The sequence below is a fragment of the Prunus mume genome, linkage group LG4 (assembly GCF_029339155.1).
Source record: "Prunus mume cultivar Tortuosa linkage group LG4, ASM2933915v1, whole genome shotgun sequence".
NCBI classification, from domain to species: Eukaryota; Viridiplantae; Streptophyta; class Magnoliopsida; order Rosales; family Rosaceae; genus Prunus; species Prunus mume.
Genome location: NC_142701.1, coordinates 19,138,511 through 19,165,810, shown reverse-complemented (window position 1 = coordinate 19,165,810; position 27,300 = coordinate 19,138,511). Strand labels below are relative to the sequence as shown.

Below are 27,300 nucleotides of genomic sequence, written 5' to 3'. Positions count from 1 at the left end.
GAAACAAAGAGGGAAAGCAAAAGTAAGACATGAAATCAAATTAATCCAAGTGTTGATCAATGAAGTGTTGGAGAGCCCAATGGATTAGATTAGGCCTTACCTTCTCACAACCAATTTCTTTTTAAGACTCTTTTTTTGGTTCGCAAAAGTAAGACATGAAAACGAATTAAGACAATTTTTCTATTCATACCATTATGCAGTTATTTCCAAAGCATATGTATGAATTATTTTTGCAAATAAGGAAATTATGGCACAATGCCATTAATTTGCTGAAGTAATGACTAATTTTTCAATTCTGACAACATCAAAAAAAGATATGCGATATTAACATATCAATCTATATCAGTAATATGATCAATAAACTATTTTTTTTTTAATTATAAAAATGTTACATGCATAATTGACTAAGTACTATTTACCATTACATCACAATATTCCAAACATACATAAGAGACACAAAAGCATCATTTTCTTGCCTAATAAGAAAACACAAACAACATTAGTGAATTAATTAATTAATCAAATCTCTCTTGAATTATTATGCCTTGTCTTCATTCACGAAGCCGCGCATCCAATACCGTAGCGAGTAGTAGGAAACACGAGAAACAATCCGCTGCACACGATCCCCACCATCAACGGAAAACTCTCCATCACTTCATCCATCTCCTTCTCGTGCCCCGGAAACAAACAGTCCGTAACGCGCCTATCAGAAAACGCGATAGCGGCAAACACCATAACGGACATAGCGGCGTGAACGAAGTCCGTCAGGCCCAGTTTGTACCTCTCGTCCTTGGGCACCTCCACGGCCAGGCCCGGTTTGAACACCGCCAGCCCTTTTAGAGTCACAAACCCGTAATATAACTTCCCATCGGGCCCACGGAAACTGTCCGTGAGGTGAAAGAAGAAGCATGACATGGCACACAGGCCCAGGAGGACGTGGGTCATCATATTGGTGACACGAGTGCACTCGCCGCTGCGGTAAATGGCGGGAAGCACCATTTCGAAGGTCAGGAGGGTGCCCGTGGGAAGAAAGTTGGCGAGCATGGAGGTCTTGGATAAGGTCTTCTGAACCCCCTTCGCAACGGCACGTCGTTTCCTGCCGTGTATGTGGTCTGGGTTCAGTCGTACCAGAGGCAGGGGATGTGAGGAAGAAGAAGGTGGCTTTGGTGACTTGGCGAACTCGTCTTCATGTGGGTCCCCGTACACTGCGTTGTTGTAGATTTTGATCCCAACTCCATCGCTTTTCTGATCCATTTTTCCAGTGTTCTGATTCTGATTCTCTTGGCCAACAAGCAAATGTTCAATGGGTTTAATTTGGAACGATTTTTAAGATTTGCATTATATAGAGGCTTTATCACCAGTTTAAATTCAAAATGATATGTAGTTATCAACGGTTATTGGTGAATTGTTAACCGGTATCTGTGATTATCTATTTCAAAATACAATTTGGTTTTTCTTAAAATACTTTTAAACACATAAACTCCATGTCTCACATTCATTTTTCTTTTCCTGCTAATGTTACACAAAACGATGTTACATTGTTTGTTTTCAAAATAAAATACGTTCTTTTGGTTTTACCTTCCTACCTCCCAGCTGATAAAGAAAAAAAACAGGTCTAACTCAATGAAAAAAGATATTTACTTGTAGACAATAGGTTTCAAGTTCGAATCCTATAGTATCTCAGTTGTGTGTGCGTGTGAAATGTGCTTAATTTGGACATTAACCTATGAAAATGTGCTTAATTTGGACAAACAAATGGACCACATCATTCCAAGTGTGTGGTTGAGAGGGAGATTAGAAGATTTCATAGTCACCAAAATTTTTAGACTGATTACTCATTCATGCACATAAATTTAAGAACGTCAATATTCTAGACGTTTCAGGAATGAAATGGAAAATTTGGAGGCAAAGTAATCCACTCAAGAAGAAGCCAAACTGAAGGTGCTGGAAGCCTCCAATGTCTCCCATATTAAAGAATACTTCGATATTCCCTCCAAATCGAACCAGTTTACAGTGCACACTAAAATTGCTCATACCAAAGCTTCAACCTTTAAGCCTCTCGAAATATGTCACCTGCTCTGTCTCTGTCCGTCTCCCTCTCTCCACTCTGCAAATCTCAGGACATTTCAAAGGAAACCCACCTTCCAAAAAACCCCAATAGAGAAAACCCATGTCACAGCACTCACTCAAACTTCAAATTTAGTAGGAGATCGCTTTTAAACTCCACTACACTGGGCCTAGTAGGAGCTGGGGCTCCCTCTGTTTCTAAGCCTGCAAGAGCAGAGCCAGAGCCAGAGAGCCCAGTTGCATCAACTTCAAGCAGAATATTTGCACATGGTGTTTTGTGCTGTATAGATAATACATTAGATATCCATCAAGATAGTTACCTGGATATTGCTGATGTAGATGGAAATCAACCAGCAGTTCTAGCTTGTTGGGAAAGCTTTTCAAATTACTTGGAACATTGATGTTCTACAAACACACCAGAGCCTTGCCTTTTGGACTTGGATATAAAATCAGTTTCTCATCTACAACATAAGGTTTTAAGTTTTTTAATGATTTAATCCAACTGAATATTTGACATGATGTATGGATCAACAGGAGCAAAGTTTCAGATGGAGCCTAATACAGGGGTAACATTTGAAGTAGCAATGATTTCCAAGAGATTGTTGAATTCTTGAAAACTCCAGAGAAGTTTTCAGCTGTTGGAGCAAGAATTCCCAAAGGGGTTCTTTTAGTAGGGCCACCTGGGACTGGAAAGACACTGCTGGCGAAGGCCATAGCAGGAGAAGCAGGGGTCCCTTTCTTTTCTCTGTCAGGGTCAGAGTTCATAGAGATGTTTGTAGGAGTAGGAGCTTCTAAGTGAGGGATTTATTCAACAAGGCTAAAGCCAATTCCCCATGCTTGGTTTTCATTGATGAGATAGATGCTGTTGGGAGGCAGAGAGGAACAGGAATTGGTGGAGGAAATGATGAGAGAGAGCAAACGCTCAATCAGTTGCTTACTGAAATGGATGGGTTTAGCGGTAACAGTGGAGTGATTGTTATTGCTGCTACTAACCGCCCTGAAATTCTCGATTCTGCTCTGCTTAGGCCTGGCAGATTTGACAGACAAGTAAGCTAGCTGCTGTTTGTTTTCCAAGCTCTGCAAAAAAAAATTGAGTCTTTAGGCCATCATTTGATATTCAAAGTTCATGCATTTTTTTGTTTGTCATTTCTTGGGCAGGTCACTGTTGGGCTACCAGATATAAGGGGAAGAGAAGAGATATTAAAGGTGCATAGCAACAACAAGAGGCTTGACAAGGATGTTTCTCTTAGTGTTATTGCCATGAGAACTCCTGGTTTCAGTGGTGCAGACCTTGCAAACCTCATGAATGAAGCTGCCATCCTTGCTGGTAGGAGAGGCAAAAACAAGATAACAATGAAGGAAATCGATGACTCAATTGATCGGATTGTGGCTGGGATGGAGGGGACAAAAATGACAGATGGAAAGAGCAAAGTTCTTGTGGCTTACCATGAAGTTGGCCACGCTATTTGTGCGTAAGTGAAAACATGTATTCTTGATATACTAGTACTATTTCTTTTGTTCTTCCTAAGACTTCTGAGCTAAAATGTTCTACATTCTTTGTCATTTGCAGGACACTGACTCCAGGCCATGATCCAGTGCAGAAGGTCTCTCTTATTCCCCGAGGCCAAGCTCGTGGCCTTACATGGTTCATACCAGATGAAGATCCTGCTCTTATTTCTAAGCAACAACTGTTTGCTAGAATAGTTGGAGGGTTAGGAGGTAGGGCATCAGAGGAAGTGATTTTTGGGGAGCCAGAAATAACAACTGGTGCAGCAGGAGACTTGCAACAAATCACACAGATAGCAAGACGGGTACATAATTTACGTTCAAACACCTCAAACATACTTTTATTAATGGAATTTTAATTGTCAAGAAACTAACAACCAAAATCCATCCTTAAATACCAAGTTAACAAGATTGCTATGTTTACAGATGGTAACAATGTTTGGCATGTCTGAGATTGGACCGTGGGCATTGACAGACCCCGCAACACAAATCAGCGATGTAGTGTTGAGATTGCTAGCAAGAAACAGCATGTCTGAAAAGCTCGCTGAAGACATTGATTTGTCAGTGAGACATATAATTGAGAGTGCATATGAACTGGCAAAGAACCATGTGAGGAACAACAGGGAGGCCATGGATAAATTAGTAGAAGTGCTTTTAGAAAAGGAGATCCTCACAGGAGATGAATTCAGAGCAATTCTGTCTGAATTTACTGATATTTCTGTGGCGAAGTTAGATAGGAAATCTGTCCGGGAGATGATTGAAGCCTAGGCATACATATATAGAATGCCACAAAATATGTACAAACTTTTTGTTGTCGCATACAGGTAGAAGAGATATAATATCTAGCTAGACAATGTAGGAGCCTGCATCTGCATGTATTAAAGCTTAGATGTGCATGACAAACAATAAAAAATGTAAATGATGTACAAATTTCAGGTGTATAAGTCATGTTTTTGTTGATTTGCCTTCAAAGTTTTAGGAGCGATACAATACCATCGTGAGTGGGCAATTTCTGATCGTAGTTCACTATGAAACTCGCATTTGATCAATGGCTACAAATTCACATTAGATCAATGACTAAAAATCATGGGTGAGACTCACACTTGATCAATGGCTAAAAATCATTGGCTCTAATTTTTTTATATGTACCAGCCAAACTGTTCCTTGTTTTCACGCTGCCGTTCTGATATGCGAGTGCGAGTGTCGCCGAGACGAGACCCAAAATCCAATCCCTAGATCCCAAATGCATGGTTCGGCTTCCGATCCCAACCGCCAATAACTGTAATTCAAACTTTGGCTCCAAGAAGCAGCAATGTCTCTATCTCCTCAACCTCTGCGTCACATTCAAACAACTCTCTCAGGTTCATGCCCAAATCCAAGTCTCTGGCTTTCAAAGAGACCACTTTCTCCTAACCCAACTCATTCGCTTCTGCGCTTTGTCTCCCTCCAAAAACTTCAACTACGCTCGAACCCTTCTCGACCACTCTGAGTCTTCACCACCTTCTTCGTGGAACTTCCTCATCAGAGGCTATGCCTCGAGCGACACGCCCAGAGAGGCCATCTGGGCCTTTCGTGCAATGCTCGGCCGGGGTATTAGACCCAACCAACTTACCTTTCCTTTTCTGATCAAGTCTTGCGCTTCGGCCGTCGCCCTTAAAGAAGGGAGGCAAGTACATGTAGGCGTTGTGAAGTGCGGTTTGGACTGTGATGTGTATGTTCAGAACAACTTGGTTCATTTTTATGGGACTTGTAAGAAGATTAAGGATGCACAGCGTGTGTTCGATGGAATGTTGGTGAGAACTGTTGTTTCGTGGAATGCGGTTCTGACTGCTTGCGTTGAGAATTTCTGGTTAGATGAGGGGATTGGGTATTTTGTAAAGATGAGGGATTGTGGGTTTGAGCCGGATGAGACTACAATGGTGGTCATGTTGAACGCGTCCTCGGAGCTTGGGAACTTGAGCTTAGGGAAATGGGTTCACTCCCAAGTAATTGAAAGGGGTTTGATTTTGAATTGTCAATTGGGTACTGCACTTGTTGACATGTATGCAAAATCTGGGGCTTTGATTTATGCCAGGCTAGTTTTTGATAGAATGGAGTTGCGGAATGTGTGGACATGGAGTGCAATGATTCTAGGACTAGCCCAGCATGGGTTTGCCAAGGAAGCCCTTGAACTTTTCCCAAAGATGTTGAACTTCTCAGTACGCCCGAATTATGTCACTTTTCTTGGCGTTCTCTGTGCTTGTAGCCATGCTGGACAGGTGGATGATGGGTACCAATACTTTCACGATATGGAACATGTGCATGGGATTAAACCCATGATGATACACTATGGTGCCATGGTTGATATCTTAGGTCGTGCTGGCCGTCTGAACGAGGCTTATAGCTTCATCATGAGCATGCCCTTTGACCCCGACCCCATTGTATGGAGAACATTGCTTAGTGCATGCAATACGTGTGATGCTAATGACGATGAAGGGGTAGGAAATAAAGTAAGTGAGAAGTTGCTTGAATTGGAGCCAAGCAGGGGAGGGAATCTTGTGATGGTCGCAAACATGTATGCTGAAGTTGGGATGTGGGAGAAAGCGGCCAATTTGAGGAAGGTTATGAAAGAAAGACGGGTGAAGAAGACGGCAGGGGAGAGTTGCGTTGAGTTAGGCGGGTCCATCCATAAATTCTTTTCTGGCTATGATTCTCGAGCTGATTATGAGGGTATCTACCAGTTACTAGATGTATTGAGCTTGCACATGGAGTTGGTTAACATGTAATCAAAATCAGTTGCCATGTAACCTCTATTAATTTCAAAATTTTATTAATGGAATAGCGCATTGCTGATTTTCCAAAACATTGCTCTTTATCAGTAATTTTTCTCTGTGAGCTCTGAATCTAATGTTCTACCACAACTACTGTCATTTTTTCAATGTCTGTATGTCTATGCATGTCTATTTCTTAAATCAAAATTGACAACACCCCTAACGAAGGTTTTCTTCGAGGGCTCCCTGTATTATTCCCCAGGCTATTTTGTGGGGATATATCTAAATAACCTATAAAGCAAAAACTCAAACAGATTAATACAAAGTGCAGCATGTTGTAACAAGCTAAGCATTCCTTGTTTTAAAACTCACTAATCAATCCCATACACTAGCCCAAAAGAAGAAGAAGAAGAAGAAGAAGAAGAAAAAAAAAAGGAAAAAAAAAAGAGATCATTGGTACGACTCACAAGCTCCCTATTATTTCTACTAGAGCAGTGTAAGTGCCAAATACAATAACTGCAGCACTTAGTAGTAATATGCACCCTATAATCAACACCTCACATCCGAATCTTCGATAAGTCCCTGAAAGTTTCAGGTAGCAAAAGCATGGGAATACAATTGAACCTGTCACACTCAAAAATGCTCCAACAAGTGACATGAGATACGCGAAAAAGGGTAGAGTCAAAGCTACTATTACAGTGCTGATTACCAAGGTAGTGCTGGCTAATAGGCCAATGAACCTTTTATTGTAGTGACTTGGAAACTTCTTCTTGGCAGCATTCACGATTGGGGTAACCATCAAAGCATATTTGGATATTGGATTCACCAGGGTCGTGAATATGGCGACTTTTGAGCTAATGTTTCGAGTTGGGAGGTTTAAAGTTATTTGTGATTGAACCGTTGAACCAAACATTAGGTAGCCAAAAACTGCCATTGATGCATAAGAAATGGTGCATAGGATAAAGCAGAGGAGGAGGACCTGCAACAAAGAAACAACAGATAAGAATTTCCAAAGCATGCTGAAGCAAAATAGTAAGAATGTCATTTAAGAATTATGAAACTCAGGTGACATGTTTTTACTTACATTGGAGAACTGATGCTTGTTTTTCATTGAAGTGTACAAGGTAGGGAACACTGGATGAGCACAATAACAAAAGGCATATAAGCTAACGGCAGTAGGGATTCCATTCCAGTTAACTGGTGACCCAGCTTGATGAAATCCAATTCCATCGAAAGAACCAATCCACAGAATTGAACCAAGGATGATTGCAGAGGCCAAAACCCCACTTGCAGAGACATAAGAAAGAAGGCTCAAGTTATCTAACCAAACTGTTGGGAGAATAATAAGGGCAACAACAACTATAAAGCAATGCTTTCCACCAATTCTTAAACCAGCCACTTCCAATTCCACGCCTGGAAATATGTTATGCAAGTTGTCCCCTTCCAAAATCAGGAAACCTGTTGAAACTAAGTAGAGTTCTAAGTTCATGACAACTGACAACCATATCCTTCCCTTGTTCCCAAATGCACGTTCGCCTATATCCGGATAAGTTCTGATATCAGAATCCATATCCATGCATCTTTTAATTAGCAAGCCTGTGTAAAAGCATGAAGCGGCGATTGCGAAAAGAAGTATCAAGCTTAACCATCCTCCAGATGCTAGTGCATAAGGAACTGAGAGTATCCCTACTCCTGAAAACCAAAAAACAAAGTACAATTTTGGCATTAAAACTTATATTTTGCTTGAGCTAGTACTGAAAAGCAATTTAGATGAAAATGTAACAATAACAAATCATACAAAGATACCAAGAAAGAAACCCCAACAAAATTTGGCCAGAATTAGATAACCTGACAGCGCATTGAGTCAGGTTATCTAATTCTCGTCAAAGATACCAAGCAAGAACCCCCAACTATAATAACAGTTTATGCCTTAATTAATTAATTAGTAACCTAGCTTGTCAAAAATTAATTTGGAAAAAGAAAGAACTTGTTATGAGAAAGAAGTAGATAACCTGACAGCGCATTGAGTCCATTGAAAAAGGTTTTGAGAAAAGAGGTTGTAGCTGTGGATTCATTATGAAAGTTAGACTCTATTTCTTCTACCTTATTGCTTGCAGGCTCATGTTGTCCCTCATCAAGGATAAGAGGCAAGGTCAAGGATGAGTTATCTGGGGACTCATCCATTGGTGAAGGGAGAGAGAGAGAGAGAGAGAGAGAGAGAGAGAGAGAGAGAGAGTTGAACTCTTGAGCTGAAGAGTAAGAATGAATCCTAGGACATAAATGTAAAGCTTGTGAAATTATGTATATATAAATGGAAATCTTTCAAACAGTTAAAGGTGTCAAGTATGCGCTATTTTTGTTTTGTCCTAATTAAGAATCATTAACAAGTTCGGTCGATTCAGAGGACAGTCAAACAAACAGGTCGAAACCAAGTAGGACCAGAAAAAGTTTGTTTTCTAAGTAAGTGTACGAATTTTTGCACAGGTTGTATTTTATAGAACCACAGAACATGGAAATACATATACAGGCAAAACCAAAACAAAAGAATACGACAGTGTGCTGTCAACAGACACAGACTCGTCTTCAAATTTGATTAGCTAATATACGAAAATAACAGAAACAGCATGTGCTCTACATTTATATAACTTACAGCCAAAAGGAAAGTTGTTAGTATAACAAAATGGACACATGTCAAATATTAAGGATGCATGTTAAGTTAAAGTGGTGAGTAAAAATACTTCTCTATATAAAAAGCCAAGGCTGGGGCCATATGCTTCTCATGTTTTTTCCCTCCTATTTTTCCATGTATCAATCAACTATTTTTCATGTCTAAACTTATCAAATATGAAAAAGCAATTAATTTGTCATCCCCTAGACTCCTTTTTTTTTTCTATGAACCAAACGCATCCTAAGAGAAACTAGTTATTCATTTAAAGTGCAGAAAGGTCTATTATTTTCAAACACATAAGCTTAGTTAATAATCCCATCTTAGTCAACACAGTACATAACCTTCTTGGGGCTCATTAATGCACTGATTTCGACCCAAAAGAAAGAAAGAAAATCTTATTTAGTCACGGAAGTCTCATCACGCGCATCCTACTTAAGAAGAGTCCAATACAATTTGAACACTAGCATCAAAAACAAATGGAGTGTGGGGCCATCCATGGCCCGTGAATTCCAGAAAGATGGGTTCAGGAACCCCAATGCAAAGAAAATGTTGTTCAAGTAGAAGTCATTGAAGAAAAAGCCAAATTTAACACTATAAATGTGTGAGACGTAACAAGCTTCTTGAGCCACTGGAAAAAAAGAAGGCCGGTTGAGATAAGGTACCTGATAAGGCATTGAGTCCATTAAAACAAGTCATGCAAAATGAGGTGCTTATTTGATGACCACATCCAGCTTCCTCTACGTCGTCATAGAATTTGTCTGGCTTCTGATGCTGCACCAGAGGCGCGTAAAAGGCAAACCTATCATCACGGTTTTCTGCATCCATGGCCCAGCGACACTCAAACAGACAAAGATAGAATGTGAAAGGAGGAGGTGTCTATGTTGATGGGCTAAATGATTTGATTTTGCAGGTGTTAAACGTTGAATCAACAAAAGGAGGAAAACGTGCACACTACCGCATGCACAGTTGATGAAAAGGTTTGCAAATTTTGTGGGGTTGTTGAAATATATTAGGCTAACAGCTAAAGGGCTAAATGATAGTGTCGTTTCGAACATTTTTTGGCTGAGGTGTCTGTGACTTGATCTACTTGCATGGTCATGGCTCTGGTGAATGAGTCTCACCCTTCCCTCCATTCCCCCATTCTTTGGGAGGAAACTGAAATGCCCCGCATCGCATGTTGTATGCTGAGGTGGTAAGACCCTGTTATCATGAAACAAAGAATTAAAAACGAAAGGGTAGAAGCTAGCTATAATGTAGGAAAGAAAATCTTGTTGGTGGGGGTTGATTGAATTTTCATTCAATCATTAGTTATGCAACAGACACATATATGTGTTCAGTTTTTTTCTTCTTCTTGTTTTTGGTACAAAAAGATCCAGGTGAACCATAAGAAACTGATATCCAATAATGCTCCGTTTTGATTAAAAGAATTCTAAATGACTGAATTTAGATTTCCGTCATTTCAATTTCTGACAATTGAAGATTTCAGTATTTGGATTTATGTATGTCGAATATTGTAAATGACAAAAATGGAAAATTTCAATGTTTAGATAGCTCATGTAAATTGTAAATGACATAAATTAAATATTTTGAAAGAACAAAAAAATTGATAACCGACATAGAAGGTATTCCTCGAAGTATAAAATAACATATTGTTTGATGAACTAAATAACTCAACTTAAACAAACAGAGCATATTAGCAAACCAAATCACTCCCCATGTGCAATAAACATCAGCAACATACTCTTTTTTTTTTCTTTTCTCAATTAGGAGTGCCTTAAGCATCTAAAGTTGTTTGTCATTTTCTATCAAAAACACGTTTTGAGTTGTTCATTTTCACTAGCTATATTCCATCGTAGGACCTGGTACTGCTTGTATATTCCATAGCTATATTTCACCGAAGGTAGTTTTGTCTTGTCCTTCAGGTTCAACTCCTTGTTTGTCTTTCCTTTTCCTTGACTTTACTTTGTAAGCCTCTTTTCCTCCAAATCCATTCATGACTTTGGCCCCCTGCTTGTTCATTTTCGCACATTTAAAACACAATTAGAAGAAATGAAGTAGAGAATCTCAACTTTGGACATCAATAAGCATGACAACATGTGATAGAATACTCAAGTACTCATAGAAACAAATGACTTAAGAAGTAATGATCATTATGATTAATTTTTTCAACTTAAAAAAAATTATGAAATACACGAAAAAAGAGAAACAAAGGTCCAAGTGTGAACAATAAATCAAGAATTAATGATGCTTCATTGCACTTGATAATTATGGAACATCTCTAATGCCAATGTATCGCGAAAGTTTGTCCATTGATCAGTAACTTGAACACTTGCAATCATATCATGAATATTATTTGTATTTCCTCTAATGTTGAATGATTTGATATGTCATGATCCATAGAAGCTAAAAATTCCAAATCTTGAACTTATTGTTCAAAAAAAAATGTGAACCTCCCAACACAATTTCACCGCCACTAATTAATTAAATAATGGAGCTTTATTATTTTAAGTTAGACCATTCGAGACACGATGTCTCTTAATTACAATCCTTACTTCAAGGGAACATCCTTTAATTCCATCATAAAGAAATAGAACGTGTGTGTTTGGTTTTGCAGCTGTCCTTAAGTCGAACCTCGGGGTTTGATTTGAATTGTTTTAAGGAGTGTTTGAGTGAATTTAGCTTAATAAACCAAGGATTCAATATAAAATTGTGTTTGGGGCGAATTTGGTTAAAAATAAAACAGGGATTCTATTTGGATTTAAGATTTAGGCGGTTGCATCTAGATTGAGTCTCTAGATTGCCTACATACCCTTTCGAATGGATCAAACCAACGTAGTTTGGAATTTAGAGATTAATGGGTAAGTGTGGTCCACTAATTTAGAATTTGTATCTATGAGACAATTTGGAGATTTTAAGATTTTCATAGGTAAATGACCCATGGGAAAAATTGAAAATTAATGGGTAAGTGTGGCCCACTAATTGAGAATTTGTGTTTGAGATGTTTGAATTTAATCTCATTGAAATTTGCATAGGTAGATGACCCATGGAAAAAATTGGATAATTTTGTACCATTTTTCTTATTGTCAATGTGTAGAAAAATAATGAGCAATTTTGATGAACCCACAAATTTTCTACAATTGACATTTGCATTTGGGAAAGTGTTTGGGTTGATTTAGTTAGGATAAACCATAGATTCAAATTTGGTTGCGATTCTATCTAGTGGGATGCTAAACTGCCTACGTACCCTTAACGGGATCAAACCGATGTAGTTTCAAAATTGCAATGAGTGAATGACTTATTGCTCTTAGAAAAAGTGTTTTGCCAAATTTGGTTAGGATAAACAAGGGATTCAAATTTGGTTGCAATTGCATCTAGTGAGATGCTAGACTGCCAAACAAGGGAATTGTCAATTACTCTTCTTAAATTCTCAACTTTTAGCTAAATTACGAATTATTTTCCTCAAACGGAGGCTAAGGGATTTATCGGATGGCTATTAATGACCCTCTTATGATACCTATGACATTTAGCATGAGTAAAGTGACCGACCGCATACAACCCCACTTTAAAAGGGGGCCCAACATTAAATTTTAATTTACATTAATATGTTGTTGTAGCTTGGTAATGATATTAATTTAATAACATTAATATTCATTTTTCATTTGTCTTTCAGTATAAAATAAGAAAAATTAAACCCCATAATAAATATTATTTTATTAATATGAGTTTATTATATTGGTATTGATTTTCAAGTTGCCCAATATAAGAGGTCTCTGACATACAACTTCATATGCAATTCTTTTTCCAGCCGCATGTATCTTAATTTTCTCTTTCATGCTTCGGCCTTCAACCACTCATTTCTCTCTCTGAGATTTTGTTTTTCCTCATTACAGCTTCCCTGAACCTTAAAATCTAGACGCCTACCAAACTATGAGCACGTGTTTAATGATGATGTATATCCACAAAACAATATTTAATATCAAGTGGCCACATACATATGTGGTGTACTTAATCTCCACCACCTCTGGGGGAAAAACTCCAGGATATGTGGTGGAGTGGTGCAGGTCAGGTTGATTGTCCGTGGGCTTCTTTTTCCTGTTTCGTTTTGGGCCTCTTAAATTTTAGGAGCAGCATATGATTACTAAACTTGCAACTAACCAAACAAATATTGTTAGTTTTTGTTTTTGTTTTTATCTTTAATACAAGCGATAGTTAAGGGAAATAAATTTCTTACACGCACAATGTGTCATGGCGATTCGAACCCGAAATCACTTATTTACAAGTAAATGTCATTTTTCACTAAGCTATAAACCTTGTTGATGTTGATTTTTAGCTAACAAGTGCTCATTTATTAGTACCTAATTAACATTTCAAGAAACTAATAAAGTGAAGGACATGCACATACCTAGCCTTGCTAAGAATTAAGATAAAGAAAAAAAGGTTCACAAAGATCAAATCAAGATGATGATCTTTCCCATCAAGTTTTTTAAATAAAAAATTCCCAAACAAGTTATAAATCAACATACATGAAGAATTTGAATAATTTGAATCAGCTACACTTATATATAGACAGCAAGCAGTGGACATAAATAAAGACTAAAACGAATGAGACAAAATATTCTTTTGGGCGCCCTAATGCGGCGACTTAGGCAGTCGCTTTTCTTTGACCATGCGCTCATCTCATGAATATCATCACTTGTTAACCAGAATACCAAACAGAGTTGTAGGCATGAATCAAACAAAACAAGATGCCAATATATTTTTAAAGCAAAACCCAAAGTTAATTAACCTATCTACAACTACATCTATACATATATATATATACACACACAGAGAACTTTTATTGAGGATCTCTCAAATAAGTTTATTTGAATAACATCTTTATAGAGTCTACTTCGTATTGTATTTTACTAATTCAAACAGTCTATTTTGTAGATATTCATTTAAAAATCATCTCTATAAAAAATAACTTCAATCCGATATCATTTGACCACTCAATTGAATTATTAAAATTTTATTACTTTTTTGAAGACTGTATTTGTTGATTTTGTAGGACACAATTGTGTAGAAACGGTTTTTGATTTGTCTAATTTTTTGCAAGAATGATCTATAAATGTAAACTTAAAAAATAGATGATTTAGATTGTTGAAAACAAATTCATAGGGAACTCTAAAAAGTATCTCTCAAATAAAATTATTTGAAAAATCCCTCGTTACTGAATCCCGTTACTTTCTGCAACCTTATATTTTCTCTTCTTTTTATCTAACAAAACTCCACTTTAGCACTAAATTGTTGGACTATATATTAACTTAAAGTGATATTTTCTCTTCTTTTTATCTAACAAAACTCCACTTTAGCACTAAATTGTTGGACTATATATTAACTTAAAGTGATATCTTCTCTTCTTTTTATCTAACAAAACTCCACTTTGGCACTAAATTGTTGGACTATATATTAACTTAAAGTGATATCTCTACTATAAAATCTTCTCTACCAAACCAGCCTGAGGGCATATGAGCTCCTGCAATCTTGGCACTAGATCAATCTCTCCTCCAATTCCCTAATTCCCATCACCAGTAGTATATTTATTCAAATTCCAGCTTCTTAATTCTTCTGAATCGAAAAATGGCCACAAAACATCCAGAGCCTGGAAACCACAACACAAACGAGTTAGTCTCAGTGCAGGAAAACCACCCCACATCCCAAAATCCAACATTTGAACAACAATATTACCCACCTGGTTTTTTCAGAAAGGTAGGTACAACGTTGTATGTGATATATTTGTCCCTCCTTTTTTGTTTTTGTTTCGTTTTCATCTTCTGAAATTGTTCAACTTAATTAACGTGTATGCATTTCATGCAGGTGGTGGCGGAGATGATAGCCACGTACATGTTGGTGTTTGTGACATGTGGTTCGGCTGCTCTTGCTGCCAGCGATGAACACAAAGTGTCAAGGCTTGGAGCTTCAATTGCAGGAGGGCTTGTAGTGACCGTGATGATCTATGCGGTTGGCCACATCTCTGGGGCACACATGAACCCTGCCGTCACTCTAGCTTTTGCTGCTGTTAGGCATTTTCCATGGAAACAGGTACCTACAGCTGCCCTTCTGAGATCCCCATGTAGTTCTATCTTTGTTATTATGCGGTTGGGGGTTTTTTATTTATTTAATTTTCTTTTTCTCTGTTGGAATTCAATCATATGTGTCCAATGCCATGCACATGATATGATAGATGCTTACGTAGGGTCCAGGCCAAGCCTCATTTGGGCCCATGACCCACGATGTTATCCACTGTAGTCACATGTGGCCACAAAATTCAACTAACTTAAATGAATAATGAAAATAATTGGGATATTATCTTATGAAAACAATTTTAATAAATTGAGATTGGAAGGAGAAGATAGGAGAAAGCAACAATGTTGTTAATTGAGTGAATCCTCTCTATAAGTGGATTAGGCTAGTTGGCCAGGATAATGAACTCTCGACTCCTTGAATTCATTTTCGAATCCCCCTCCCTATAAATTAGAGTAATGTCCGAGAATTACATTTTAAATAATGTTTGTGATAAATTCAAAATGATTACATTCCCAAATAGGCTTTTTTGGGGGGAGGCATGGGGCAAAAAGCATTTGGTCCAGTTTTCAGCAAAGTACCCCAAGTTTAGTTTATGGTAGTGGGTTTAGGAATATATACCATAATAATAGCGTTGTACCGCAAAAATTCATGGACCTTTCTGTGTGTCTATTCTTCAATGCTTTCTTTCAGGTCCCAATCTATTGGGTAGCTCAACTAGCAGGATCCATATCTGCCTCATTTACGCTTTCTGTGCTATTGCATCCAATCAAACATGTTGGCACCACATCACCTTCTGGATCAGACTTTCAAGCTTTAATCGCAGAAATAGTCATGACATTCTCCATGATGTTCATCGCTTCAGCAGTGGCAACCGATACCAAAGCGGTACATATGACATCCCATTATTTTCTCCTTTATTTTGTCATGAATTTTCAACTCTTTAATTTAAAATTTTCATTTTTGAAAAAAAACAGATAGGAGAGCTGGCAGGTGTAGCAGTTGGCTCCGCAGTTTGCATAACTTCAATCTTTGCTGGGTAAGCATAAAGTTACACTTATGTTTACTTATATGTAATGGGAATATAAAGAAAGGGAATATGATAAATAAGGAATGTGTCAATTGAATCAACTACTCTCTCCTAGTTGATTCGATTCCAATTTTTGAGTATTTGAATAGGTATGTTAAGGTAGAACATGCATATTAAATAATTTCTTATGTGTAATTAACTACAGAGAAGTCGGGAATGGAAATAATTCCTTTAATTTTGATTCCCATTACTTTTACGTAAACTTGCTACTTTTTGCATTAGAGACATAAAGAGTGAGTTATTATAACAGCTAACAAGCAGTTTAGTGAATAATCAGACCAATATCAGGTGGATCCATGAACCCAGCCAGGACAATAGGCCCAGCAATTGCAAGCGCATACTACAAGGGAATCTGGGTCTACGTCGTTGGACCAGTGATAGGAACCCTACTTGGGTCATGGTCCTACAACTTCATCCGGGTCAGTGATAACCCGACCCAGCCAGTATCACCACCACCACCACGGTGCTCATTTGCATTAAAGCTTCGTCGAATGAGGAGCGACAATGGACAAGTTCCCTGCAAAGATCCTCTCGATTCAGCTTGAAAATTTTGGGTTTCACAGATCAAACCTAATCATATGGGAAAATCCAAGAGTCTCTATATTAGAAGTTCGTGTTTTTGTTTTAAATACCAGGCAACATGGCATTGCCAATACATAGCATAAACAAAATACTCTAATATAAAAAAAATGTACTTATACGCAAGCCTGGTGCTAAAAGAATTGGGTCAAGCAGCATTTTCGCAGACCACAAAACTTCCTGGATTGATGGTGATACTCTTTGTGCAATTATCTGTTTTGTATATCCCAACCAGTCGATCTGCCAACTCAAACATATTGTTCCTAAGGCTGCACATAGCACAATACATTATGTAAACAACCAGCTTCAATTATTAACATGATTCCAGTGATTTCCAGTTATAATCTTCCACAGAGAGCAATTAACCAACCTTATGATTATGAACTGTGCATCCTTTGTCCGGTCCTTCACGTAATGGCCCACAATAGAGACATTCTTGAAGTCTGCAAGGCCATATGAACCATAAATACGAATGTTGGGGGTACCCCCGAAAAAGAGAGGGGGGGTGTTCATAAATTGATATGAAAAAAAATTGGAATTTAGCACAGCAATTCATCAAAAAGTACCTAGAGCGGCATCGATTTCATCCATTACATAAAGAGGGGTAGGCTTGTAATGATGCAGTGCAAAAACAAGAGCTAACGAGCTCAATGTCTGTAAGCAGTTAAGAACCAAAGATTATATTATATCTTTCATATTATAGTATAGATAGGTTTTATTGGCTGTTGTGGAAATCAAGAAACAGCGGGTGAGAAAAATTCACAGTACCTTTTCACCACCAGATAAATTTGCAATATTCTTCCAACTCTTCTTTGGCGGTCTGACACTGAAAACAACACCTTCAGAGAAAGGGTCCAGGGAGTCCACTAGCTCTAGTTCTGCATCACCTCCCAGCGTGATCATCTATAAATAACAGAAGCAAAAAAGATAAGGAATCATGCATCTAAAGGTAAAATCAAACGCATTCTCAAATTAGTAAAACACCATTTGATACCAGCATACAAGTGGCACAAGCAATGCCTGTGCTAATTCAAACTGTTCAACAAGCTCACTTGTAGACAGCATGGAAGGTAGAAAAATAGATCCATCAAAACCGAGGAAGGAGGGAGAGAGAGAGAGAGAGAGACCTGATACATTTCCTTTAACTTCAAAGAGATTGCATTAAATCCTGCCATGAACTCATCCAACCTAAAATCAAAATAATTTCAAATGAATAAGAGTTACAACTTTTAAAAAAAAAAATAGAGAACACATATAAACGGAAAGGTGTCATGCCTCTTCTTTCTCCACTCATCATACTGCCTCTTTATGTCATCACGCTGTTGAGTGACCATGTTAAGGTCCTCAACTCGTTCATTATATGATGAGACCTTTCTCCGATACCTATTAAAATAAGCAATTAGAAGAACTATGCAGTATACAAGTCAAATCATAAATATATTTGAAAATGAAGAGAAACTATACTCTGCGATTGAATCAAGATTCGGATTCATCTCTTTCAATTGCGCTTCAAGGAGTGCTACCATTTCAAGGGCCCTTTTAAGGTCACAAGGGTTATTTAGGACTTCATCTGCCAGGGTTGCTTGAAGCTTTTCAGAGTCCACCAAGTCTTTCTGAATTCTGCAAGCAAGAGATAGTGAAAATTAAAATGTTCAATAAACCATTCTAAACCAGTATTTTCTGAAATCCACATACTGTTCCATATGCTTTATAAGGGCAGTTTGCAAGTCAGCAAGCCTTTTCTTGTAACCCTTCTCCTTCAACTCCAGCTCCTTTCCTAGCTTCTTCATATCTTGTAGTTTAAAGTCAGCATCAACCTGTGACATTGCCAAGTAATTGTTGATGGTGTTAATGGGGAAAAACAACCTGACCTGATAGATACAAAAAAGAGTAACAGCAGAATTCTAAGGTACCAGATTTGGTACTGTGCAGTACAAGTAGTATTCATGAACAAAGAAGACGGAAAGTGACCTATTACTGCGAAGTGCCAGTTACCTACTCTATAGTTGTGCTTACTGCTTTGCAGATCAGGTTCTTCTAGTATTACGGGCATAGTTACCACCATTGGAATTTCAAAACAGTAATAATTTTGGCACTATAGAATGACACAGTAAAAATACACATTTTTCAGCATAGTACCTCTGATGCCCGCAAGTCATCCACAGTCCTTTTCATCTTGTTATAGTCAGATTTCGCTTTATCCAACACATCTCTATGTTTATCAATCAGCTGCACAGGATATAACAAAATTATATAGCAGTAAGACACATTATCTTTTTCAATATTACCCTGGTGCATAGAAATTGAGTAATTATAAAAGTAAACCTTCTGTATTTCCTCGAATTTCTCTTTAACTTTAAACGCCTTCTGTTCTATATCTTTGAATTTGTCAGATAATTTTTCCTTCTCCTTCTCAAGTCGTTCTTTCTCATTGTTCGATTCTTCAATAACCTTTGTCAGCTTCTTTAGTGTTTTCTGGCCAGTCTCAATTTGGACTTTGCGGCGGTTAATCTCAGTGTTCTTTTGATCAATAACCTAGCAATTAAGTTGCACGAATTGGGACATTCAACAGACACCCCACTACAGTAGTTTAGATATTTCATAGTGATGCAAATACTTACAGACTGAATATTATTGACCGTTAACTTCTGTGCTTTTAGTCTTTCACCACCAGCATTTTCTATATTACTCTGTAGCTTCAAAGCCTAGAGACAACCAGAAATCAGTCAATAAAACCCAAAAACAAAAAAATCAAATCAAATCAAATAATGTGTATATGCGTTGTGTATGTGATAACTAGTTTATAGTTCCATCCGTTCTCAGAATTATATAATTGAAACATGGTAGACCAGAAGATAAAGCACAAACTCAGCCTGTATGTGAGTGCGTGTACTGTGTTTGGTTGTTCAGTTACCCAACATGATTAGCTGCTACTTGCAAGGACAAAAGTCATAAAAGAGTTCCTCACCTTCTCCTTCAGTTGCTTAGACCCTTGTGTAAGTTTATCCATCTCCTTTTCTTCAAGAGAAATAATATTCTTTAGTTCAGCTAGCCGATCAAGCTCATCCTTCTTCGGCTGTGATGCAGCCTCCAGGGAACCAATTTGTTTCTCAAGATAACTATGTTGTGAATTCAAACTGTCGATCTGTTCAAAATTAAAACTTTTATTGAAGAAATTCTTCTCAAATATATACAACCTCTGAGAATCCAACGTGCCATACTAAGAATCACCTCTTTCTGGCATTTAGCTAATTCCATCTCCAAGCGTGCAACTGCTTTTTCTGAGCCTTGATATCTCCGCACTGCATCAGCAATTTGTTGGCGGATGTTATTTAGTGAATCAACCATGGCTGCGAGCTCCTTCTCAGCATTTCCAACAGCTTCCCCAGAAACACTGGCGGCACGAATAGAAGTGCCCATCTTACCACCACGCGGCTTACTACCCCCACCGCTCATAGTACCAGATTTTTCAAATAGTGCACCATCAAGTGTTACCACTCGTCGAAATTCTCTGTTACCACCATATGCAATGCGTGTCGCCTAAAATTGAAAATAGAGTGCTGTTTAATTGCTTGCCAAACTAAAATGAAACTTAATCGGAATGTAAAGTAAGCCATATAGGATCACTGATTGTATTTGTATTAGAAAATGGAGTTCAAATGTAATCTGATTCGAACTTCTTTCAAAAAAAAAAAGTAAGAGATCACTGCTTATGAAGTGGTGAAGTGGTAATCATTTACCCCACTATGTCAAAATCACTTATATGTTCTAAAATGCCCCATGAAGAATAGCCGCCCCTAGATCTTGGAATATTCTTGCCAGCTATCCTTATTATTATGTTCAACATTCTTTCAGACTCTTTTCATATTTGTTTTGGGTTTTACATTATGCAAACTTAAGAAGCACAACAATCATGCTATGCAAAATTAGGCTTAACTGAACAGAGACGGTGTGATTGATACATGTGGAAATTGGAATATACCTGGTCAAGATCTTTAGCTACAATGGTATTTCCCAATGCTGAAAAGAATGCAAGTTTCATTCTCTCATCCTTAACTCTGACTAAATCAAAAAGGCGTGGAACACCTTCTGGAGTGCTGACATTCTCCTTCAACTTTGGTAAAAGATCAACTTGCTTTTCCTGAGATATTAAAATTACAAAATGAAATCAGAATTAGTAACTCCCCAAAAACTGCATGCAATGCATAATGCACTCAACTACTATTGTTGTACATTCCCCAAAATGAGTGCTGCCAAGACATAACCTCCATTCACTAGAGTGATTAACTCACACCCCAATGCCAAACCTAATGTCTTCAAAATCCAAAAAGAACTTTGAAAATATTGCAACTTCCCCCAATCTAATATGTTTAGGTGCTTAAAACAGTTGCTCAATGTTAGGATTTTAGGTTTATGCTGAAGACTACATGGAATTAATACCAATATCATAAAAGTTGCAATCCCAAGATTCTCCCTTCGGAGTAGCTCAACACATGCTTGTGCTGCACTAGTTGTTTCCACCACAATGTAGTCAAGTCCAGAGCAAGCTGTTGATATGGCAATGTCATATTTTGCTGCAAAGACAATGTCATTTAAAAAATAAGTTAATTCCAAAAAATAAACTCAGTGTATGTAGAGTGTGGTTTTGAGAATTAATAAAGTATGGAGTTAAGAAAAGGATATGCACTTCAGTGTGTTAAAAATCATAAGCACAGCAAGAAAGAAATCATGAATGTAAGTGCATGGCACTTTTCACTTGCCACCAGGCACTTGACCCAGCATCAAGTACAAATCTAAACTTCCAGGTAATTAACTATTTGTCAGTTAATGCATATCTGATGACAACAATAAATAAAACCAATCTGAAACTTGAGCAGAATAAAAGTTAACAGCAATCAGACACTCAACCTCAATGCACAGAACACTCACCGTCAATAGCACCTAAATCACCCATTCGGCCATGTATTCCTTGTATTTGGTTGACTCCTTAGCATGTAAAATTGCTTTTAAAACTGTTCCTTGACTCCTTTCAGAATCCAAAATGGACTTAAGTTCTGCAACCTTCTGTCTTGCAGCTTGTTCACAAGGAATCAGAGCTTCTTGTTCTTTGATGTAATCCTGCAAGAAGTCATAAGTTCTCACCACATCCCTTGACATGCAAAACGATAAATTAACAAAAAAAACCTTGAAATCTCAATAATGAAAACAAACCTTTTCCTCTCTACGAGCTTCCATTCCTTCAAGCTTGCTCTTTTCTAATTCACTTTGAATTTTTGAAATGCCAGCAGTTTTTGTTTCTATCCTTCCCAATATATCATCCATTTGCTTTCGAGCATCTTCAAAAGCTGTATGACCAGCTTGATGCTGCAACAATTAAAAAAAATTAAAAAGTAAATTAAGCTGCAAGTCCTCCAACTAAAACTCATAAGTTCTTCAATCCAAGAAGGAGTAGTACAAAAGAACTCTTTAGTTTTTACTTTAGTCACAGAACAAATAGTCTAATCATTGAAAAGAAAGGAGATACTAAGTATACAGAGAGCTGTCCGGTCACCATCAATTTATTTTTTACTAATAAAGTGTCAACACCAATATAACGTAACCTTTTCATTCAAAAGCTTCTCCTCAGTACATGCAACTTCAAGTTTCCCCTTGTGCTCAATCAGTTGCTTTTCCCAAGGTTCTAATTCAGCACGAACTTTTGTAAGCTCAGAGCGATAACTTTCAGTTTCCGCTGTTGGTGAAAAGAGGAAGCATGTGACATGTTAAGAAAAATTAGCTATAAAGCTGCATCTGTGCTGGGAAGATTCGATACTAATTATGTAAAAGGGACTAACTTCAATAACTAACTGAATGCTAACACTCAAAGATGAAACATAACAGACATTGAAACAAGAACATATTCCATCCTTGTCAATTACATCAAAGACATGTAATGGTTCACGGATATGCAAACTACTTTTAGACTAGATAAAAGTATAAATCATATATGATATATTCTGGTCCACCAAATGTTTATCATATCAAGAGCATCACATTAAAACTATACAAACTCTTTTATTTCATGCTAAGTAAACAAGTCTAACAAAAAGAAAATCACCAGATCCGAACAATTGAAATTGAAAAGAAACCACCTTTTGAGTTCTCTATAATTTCCTCTAGGACTTTTTCTTCATCCAGCAAGGATTTTTGCAGTTGTGGAATACTTTGCTCAAGTATTGGGATGATATTTGTGGAGTCCTCAGACTCCTTCTCTATGTCATTAATCTTTAACGAGTCCTGCAGTTGAAGCCGAAAGGTAAGATGCATGCCCGTTTTACTTCAACTAAAGAATGCCTTTCCCCTACCTAAAGAATTTCCCCTACCTTTTCGACTTTATCATTGAGTTTCCTGATCTTCTGTTTCACATGCTTCATATCCTCCCGATGTTTAACATCCTCCCTTTCAAACTGCTTAAATTCGTCCTTACATCTTCTGAGGTCAGTTTCAAGTTCCTAAAACCAGAACACAGAATCAAGTCATGTTTTGAGAAAGTGATGAAGACAGCATAAGGTTTGATGTACTTGTCATTTCTTCTAACAAACAAGAAATTCAAATATCATTAACTAAGAAGCTTGGCTTGTGGAACAGAAAAGGCATGTAAACCAAACCTCTTGTTGTTTTGTATGTTTATTGTGCTCAGATTCAAGCTCCTTCAATGCATCATTACTCTCCTGAATCTTCTCCCTGAAATAGCAGCCAAGATCATCATTAAAAATAAGTTTTGAATCAACATACTCCTAGTTTGACGAGGTTTACCTTTCGGTCTTTAGATTTCCTTCTAAGCTGGACATATTTTCTCGTAGATGGACCAATTTTTCCGTGGTATCCTCATGAGCCAATTTTGTGGCTTTCTCTTGCCATTTCAGAAGTGACAACTCCTTCAGCATGTAGGCTTCAGCTTCGTTTTTCACATCCTGTTCAATGATATATATCAGAAGGTTAATATATCATATCAGAAGATAGTCTACCAATGTGTAAACTTTATATACCTCCAAGCCATCTCTTTCTTTCTCTGCCAACTTGACCATTTGCACCACACCAGATCTTTTCTCATTGAGGGATTCTAACCTATGAGACCAATGAAAGCAAACATGCCCAGTTGTTAGAAATATGAGATTTCTCTATCAGAAAGATGGGGAAAAGAGGGGAATTCCCAAAAATGATTGAGAATACAGCAACAAAAGTGCATAAAGCCATCCTTATTATGTTAAAAGGAATTAAATGATAATTGTTTAATCTTCTTTTATTAAAAATAGCTATTACTTTAGTTAATGAAATCTGGAGATCAGTTCTAGTGTCTTTCTGTAAAACATCCATACAAGGAAAGTTTTCATTTGCTAGTCTTTCATTATCTAGCTAACAAAAAGGAGCTGCCTGCACTTGGAAATCCTACAAGTAGGGCATAAACTGTGACTGAAAAGAGAATATGCATGTCCAAGAGCAGGATTATAACAGGACAATTTTTTCAATATAATAAACACAGAAAAAGTACTCACTCCTTATTTGATTCATCAATCTTTTCAACGTATTTGTCAGTTCCGATAATGTCCTCTAGGTATTCAAGAAAACCTTCATCATGAGATCCTTGACCTTTTGGCTTCATCAGCGAAATCTGCTCAACTTCACCCTGATAGTAACCATAAGCAAACTCTTAAAACACCGAGGAAATCTTTCTCAAAGTAGAAGAGCTGCTTGTCTAATATCAAACCTGAAGGATCAAAAAACGATTGTTGTCCAGGTCAACTCCTTTCCCTTTCAGTTTCTTGGTAACTTCAGTGAAGTTGCTTGCACGGTCATTAATGAAATATTTGGAGGAGTTATCGCGAAATGCTACCCTAGTGATTACAAAATCACTTCCTGGAACAGCTTCAAATGTGCCATCATCCTGTAATGATTGCAAACGTATCAAACTAAGATAATCTACACTTTCACCAGATACTTAGGCACATAGGAAGCATGAAAAAACTTTAAAGCCTACTATATTCATTACTAAATACCAGAATAACCCCACCCAAAAACAAAAACAAAAAATCTCAGGAGAGTCCTACAGGTCCAGCTGAATTGATTGCTTTTTTCTAAAAATAAGTTACAACAGGACACTTTAAAACTTGAAATCTTAATCTTCTTTCTTTTATCTTCTCACAACAAACCAAGGGTACTAATCAATTTTCAGAGTAAACAAAATCCAAACGATAAAAGGTTAAAATTACCAAATCAAAGATCTCCTGGAAATGAACAGAAACTCCAGCACTATCCAGATTCTGGTGATTTGTGGAGTTATGAATAAGCTCTGAAACTTTGTTAAGTCGCATCTACAATTATATCGCACAATTAGAGGAAGAAAAGTAAAACCAAGGCAAAGAAACATAACATTTGATTTTAAAACCCAAAATACATGTAATATAATCCAAACTAATCATATAGAATAAGGAGGAACATTCAGTATACCTGCTTAGCTCGCTTTCCAAATACAAAGAGCATTGCATCTATCACATTGCTTTTCCCACTCCCATTGGGTCCAACAACTGCAGAAAAGCTCTGACCCCCACCCAAAAAATAAATAAAAACATAAAATAGAACTAATAAGTAAATTCGTAGAGAGAGAGAATCGAATCTTCTGTAACTATATATGCGAAGCATTCTTACTAAATCTTACACAAGATGCATTTTTTTTCGGCAAAAAGCAAAACTCCTAGCTTCCAATTTTACAAAACGAATAGCGCCTGCAAACTTATCAAAGAGAATTTCAAAAACCCTAACCTTATGGAAAGGACCAACGCGTTGCTCACCGGCGTAAGACTTGAAGTTCCTCATGACCATTTCCCTGATGAACAGCCTCGGGGCCTTGGATGCTCCACGACCCGAGTCGGAGCCGTCTGCCATGAACTCGTCCTGCGTTTCCACCACCATTTTGCCCGAGTCAACTCGGAGCCTTCTGTATCTCTTTAGATTTCGTTTACCTAGTGCGAAGACAACTGAATAATACTAAGAACTGAGAAGTAGAAGCGAGATGCTTCTCGAAGAATTGGATTCTCAGGAATTTCAAGCTCCTCGCTGAAACCCAAAGCAACTGAATATTCTGAGTCTCCGATCTACATTTCTACATTTGAACCGCCAGTTTAAATTTAAACTTTTTTCGAAAATTAAAATAAAATAAAATATTTTTATTTTTCGTGAAAAATAACGATTCTCGTTTCGGCGGGAAACTGAAAATTGCGAGGGGCCTCTCCTGCTCAAATGATACATGGGCCATACAGTAGCCCATGAAGGTTACACTTGGGCCGCATAATAGTGAGCTGGCCAAATGTTAGGCCCAATATTTGAGTAGCATTACAATTTATTTTATTTTGATATATATATATATATTTTTTCAAAGGTCATTTTTACTTAAATAATCCTCAAACTTATACCCGAGTTTCATTTTGATCATTCAACTAAATTATTCACTTCAAATTGTCCATCAACTCTTTATTATTTGGCAAATTGGTCCCACCATCTAACTTTTCTGTTATATTTAACTAAATTTTAGGGTAAAATTGACTTTTCATCATTAAAAAATAAAAATATGATTAAAATTAATACAAAATTATAAAAAAATTGAAGAAAAAGAGAAAAACCGAGCAGCCCCTCCCTCCAATTTCCTCTCTCCCATTCCCCACCGACCCTCCCTCCTGCTTTCCCCCTCTCTCTCTCTCTGCCATTCACCCCCTCACCCCCTTCTCGGCAACATATATAGCCCTCCTCCTCCCCCCTACCTGCATAACCAATCATAACCCATCCTGCAACCCATAACCAATGTAACAAGAGAGAGAGAGTAAAAGCTTTTTATTTTATTTTTCAGTATTTATTTATTTTTAACATACAAAATGATGAATTTGCTCTCATATTTAACAGTAATATGAACATAATGTAACGGGGAACCAATTTGCCAAATAATAGAGAGTTGATGGACCATTTGATCGAATAATTTATTTGAGGGACCAAAATGCAACTCGAATATAAATTTGAGGACCATTTGAGTAAATAATTTATTTTTTCAATTCAGACAAAGGAGGGTGAGACTCCAACTATTACAGCAAATATGAAAGTAACTATTCTACCATTGGAATTATAAGCTCCCACATAATCAATTCAGTCTTGAACATAACAAATGTGGCATATATAGTTGAACATAACAATTAGAAATGGCATCACTAGGTTTAGTTCATTGATCGATCATGCCTTATAAATATTTACATTTGTCTATATAGTTAAAAAGGGCATGTCATAATTGTCAAATCCATCTAAAAGTATAATTTTGTCAAAATCTAAGTGTCGAGTAAAGGATTTTGTCGTTGTTGCTATTTTGTCGTACTTGAATTTATAATTATCTAAGCAGCGTATCATAATTACTGAATCTAAAAAGTGATGTTTTGTCGAAATACACGAATGTCGAATAAACGATCATGTTGGTTTACGATCCTGTTATTTTGAATGCCGACAAAAGTTTCGTTGGAATGAAATTACAAAATCATCCGACCGTTTATTTTCATCAT

General features: G+C 37.3%; 6 protein-coding genes across 9 annotated transcripts; 3 read left to right on the top strand and 3 right to left on the bottom strand.

Moving 5' to 3' along the window:
* Nucleotides 1-408: 408 nt before the first annotated feature.
* LOC103330011 (protein DMP9) lies at nt 409-1,318 on the bottom strand. The gene has a single exon (XM_008232550.3). The coding sequence runs from the start codon at nt 1,252-1,254 to the stop codon at nt 556-558; it is 699 nt and encodes a 232-aa protein (XP_008230772.1). The 5' UTR covers nt 1,255-1,318; the 3' UTR covers nt 409-555.
* A 1,319-nt stretch (nt 1,319-2,637) lies between these two features.
* On the top strand, nt 2,638-4,538 carry LOC103330010 (ATP-dependent zinc metalloprotease FTSH 6, chloroplastic). Its single transcript, XM_089050005.1, has 4 exons — nt 2,638-3,114; nt 3,226-3,539; nt 3,638-3,878; nt 4,000-4,538. Exons 1-4 carry the CDS (start codon nt 3,010-3,012, stop codon nt 4,339-4,341), a joined length of 1,002 nt encoding a protein of 333 aa, XP_088906131.1. The 5' UTR covers nt 2,638-3,009; the 3' UTR covers nt 4,342-4,538.
* A 38-nt stretch (nt 4,539-4,576) lies between these two features.
* LOC107881003 (Pentatricopeptide repeat (PPR) superfamily protein) lies at nt 4,577-6,415 on the top strand. Its single transcript, XM_016793790.2, has one exon. It carries the CDS (start codon nt 4,821-4,823, stop codon nt 6,336-6,338), a length of 1,518 nt encoding a protein of 505 aa, XP_016649276.2. The 5' UTR covers nt 4,577-4,820; the 3' UTR covers nt 6,339-6,415.
* Nucleotides 6,416-6,658: 243 nt separating this feature from the next.
* LOC103330008 (Transmembrane amino acid transporter family protein) lies at nt 6,659-9,675 on the bottom strand. Of its 4 annotated transcripts, none has more exons than XM_089050002.1 (3): nt 9,654-9,675; nt 7,408-8,015; nt 6,659-7,302 (listed from the first exon to the last, which is right to left on the bottom strand). In XM_089050002.1, the coding sequence occupies exons 2-3, from the start codon at nt 7,897-7,899 to the stop codon at nt 6,787-6,789; spliced, it is 1,008 nt and encodes a 335-aa protein (XP_088906128.1). In that variant the 5' UTR covers nt 7,900-8,015; nt 9,654-9,675; the 3' UTR covers nt 6,659-6,786. The 4 variants fall into 4 exon arrangements, with proteins under 4 accessions (XP_088906128.1, XP_008230770.2, XP_088906130.1 ...); XM_008232548.3 differs by lacking the exon at nt 9,654-9,675 and adding an exon at nt 8,336-8,590; XM_089050004.1 differs by lacking the exon at nt 9,654-9,675 and adding an exon at nt 8,427-8,544.
* A 4,789-nt stretch (nt 9,676-14,464) lies between these two features.
* On the top strand, nt 14,465-16,892 carry LOC103330217 (aquaporin NIP2-1-like). The gene is made up of 5 exons (XM_008232761.3): nt 14,465-14,742; nt 14,851-15,075; nt 15,751-15,945; nt 16,035-16,096; nt 16,425-16,892. The coding sequence occupies exons 1-5, from the start codon at nt 14,614-14,616 to the stop codon at nt 16,690-16,692; spliced, it is 879 nt and encodes a 292-aa protein (XP_008230983.2). The 5' UTR covers nt 14,465-14,613; the 3' UTR covers nt 16,693-16,892.
* SMC3 (structural maintenance of chromosome 3) lies at nt 16,727-25,866 on the bottom strand. Its single transcript, XM_089050204.1, is given in 29 exon segments — nt 16,727-16,995; nt 17,097-17,169; nt 17,293-17,380; nt 17,495-17,629; nt 17,854-17,914; nt 18,002-18,109; nt 18,191-18,346; nt 18,422-18,543; nt 18,866-18,955; nt 19,052-19,261; nt 19,348-19,431; nt 19,695-19,871; nt 19,958-20,266; nt 20,709-20,867; nt 21,167-21,300; nt 21,656-21,709; nt 21,712-21,844; nt 21,938-22,090; nt 22,327-22,457; nt 22,858-23,002; nt 23,089-23,217; nt 23,374-23,449; nt 23,522-23,679; nt 23,755-23,833; nt 24,262-24,392; nt 24,474-24,650; nt 24,976-25,077; nt 25,214-25,303; nt 25,526-25,866. Coding segments are annotated over 29 exon segments (3,735 nt in total). The 5' UTR covers nt 25,676-25,866; the 3' UTR covers nt 16,727-16,874.
* Nucleotides 25,867-27,300: the final 1,434 nt, after the last annotated feature.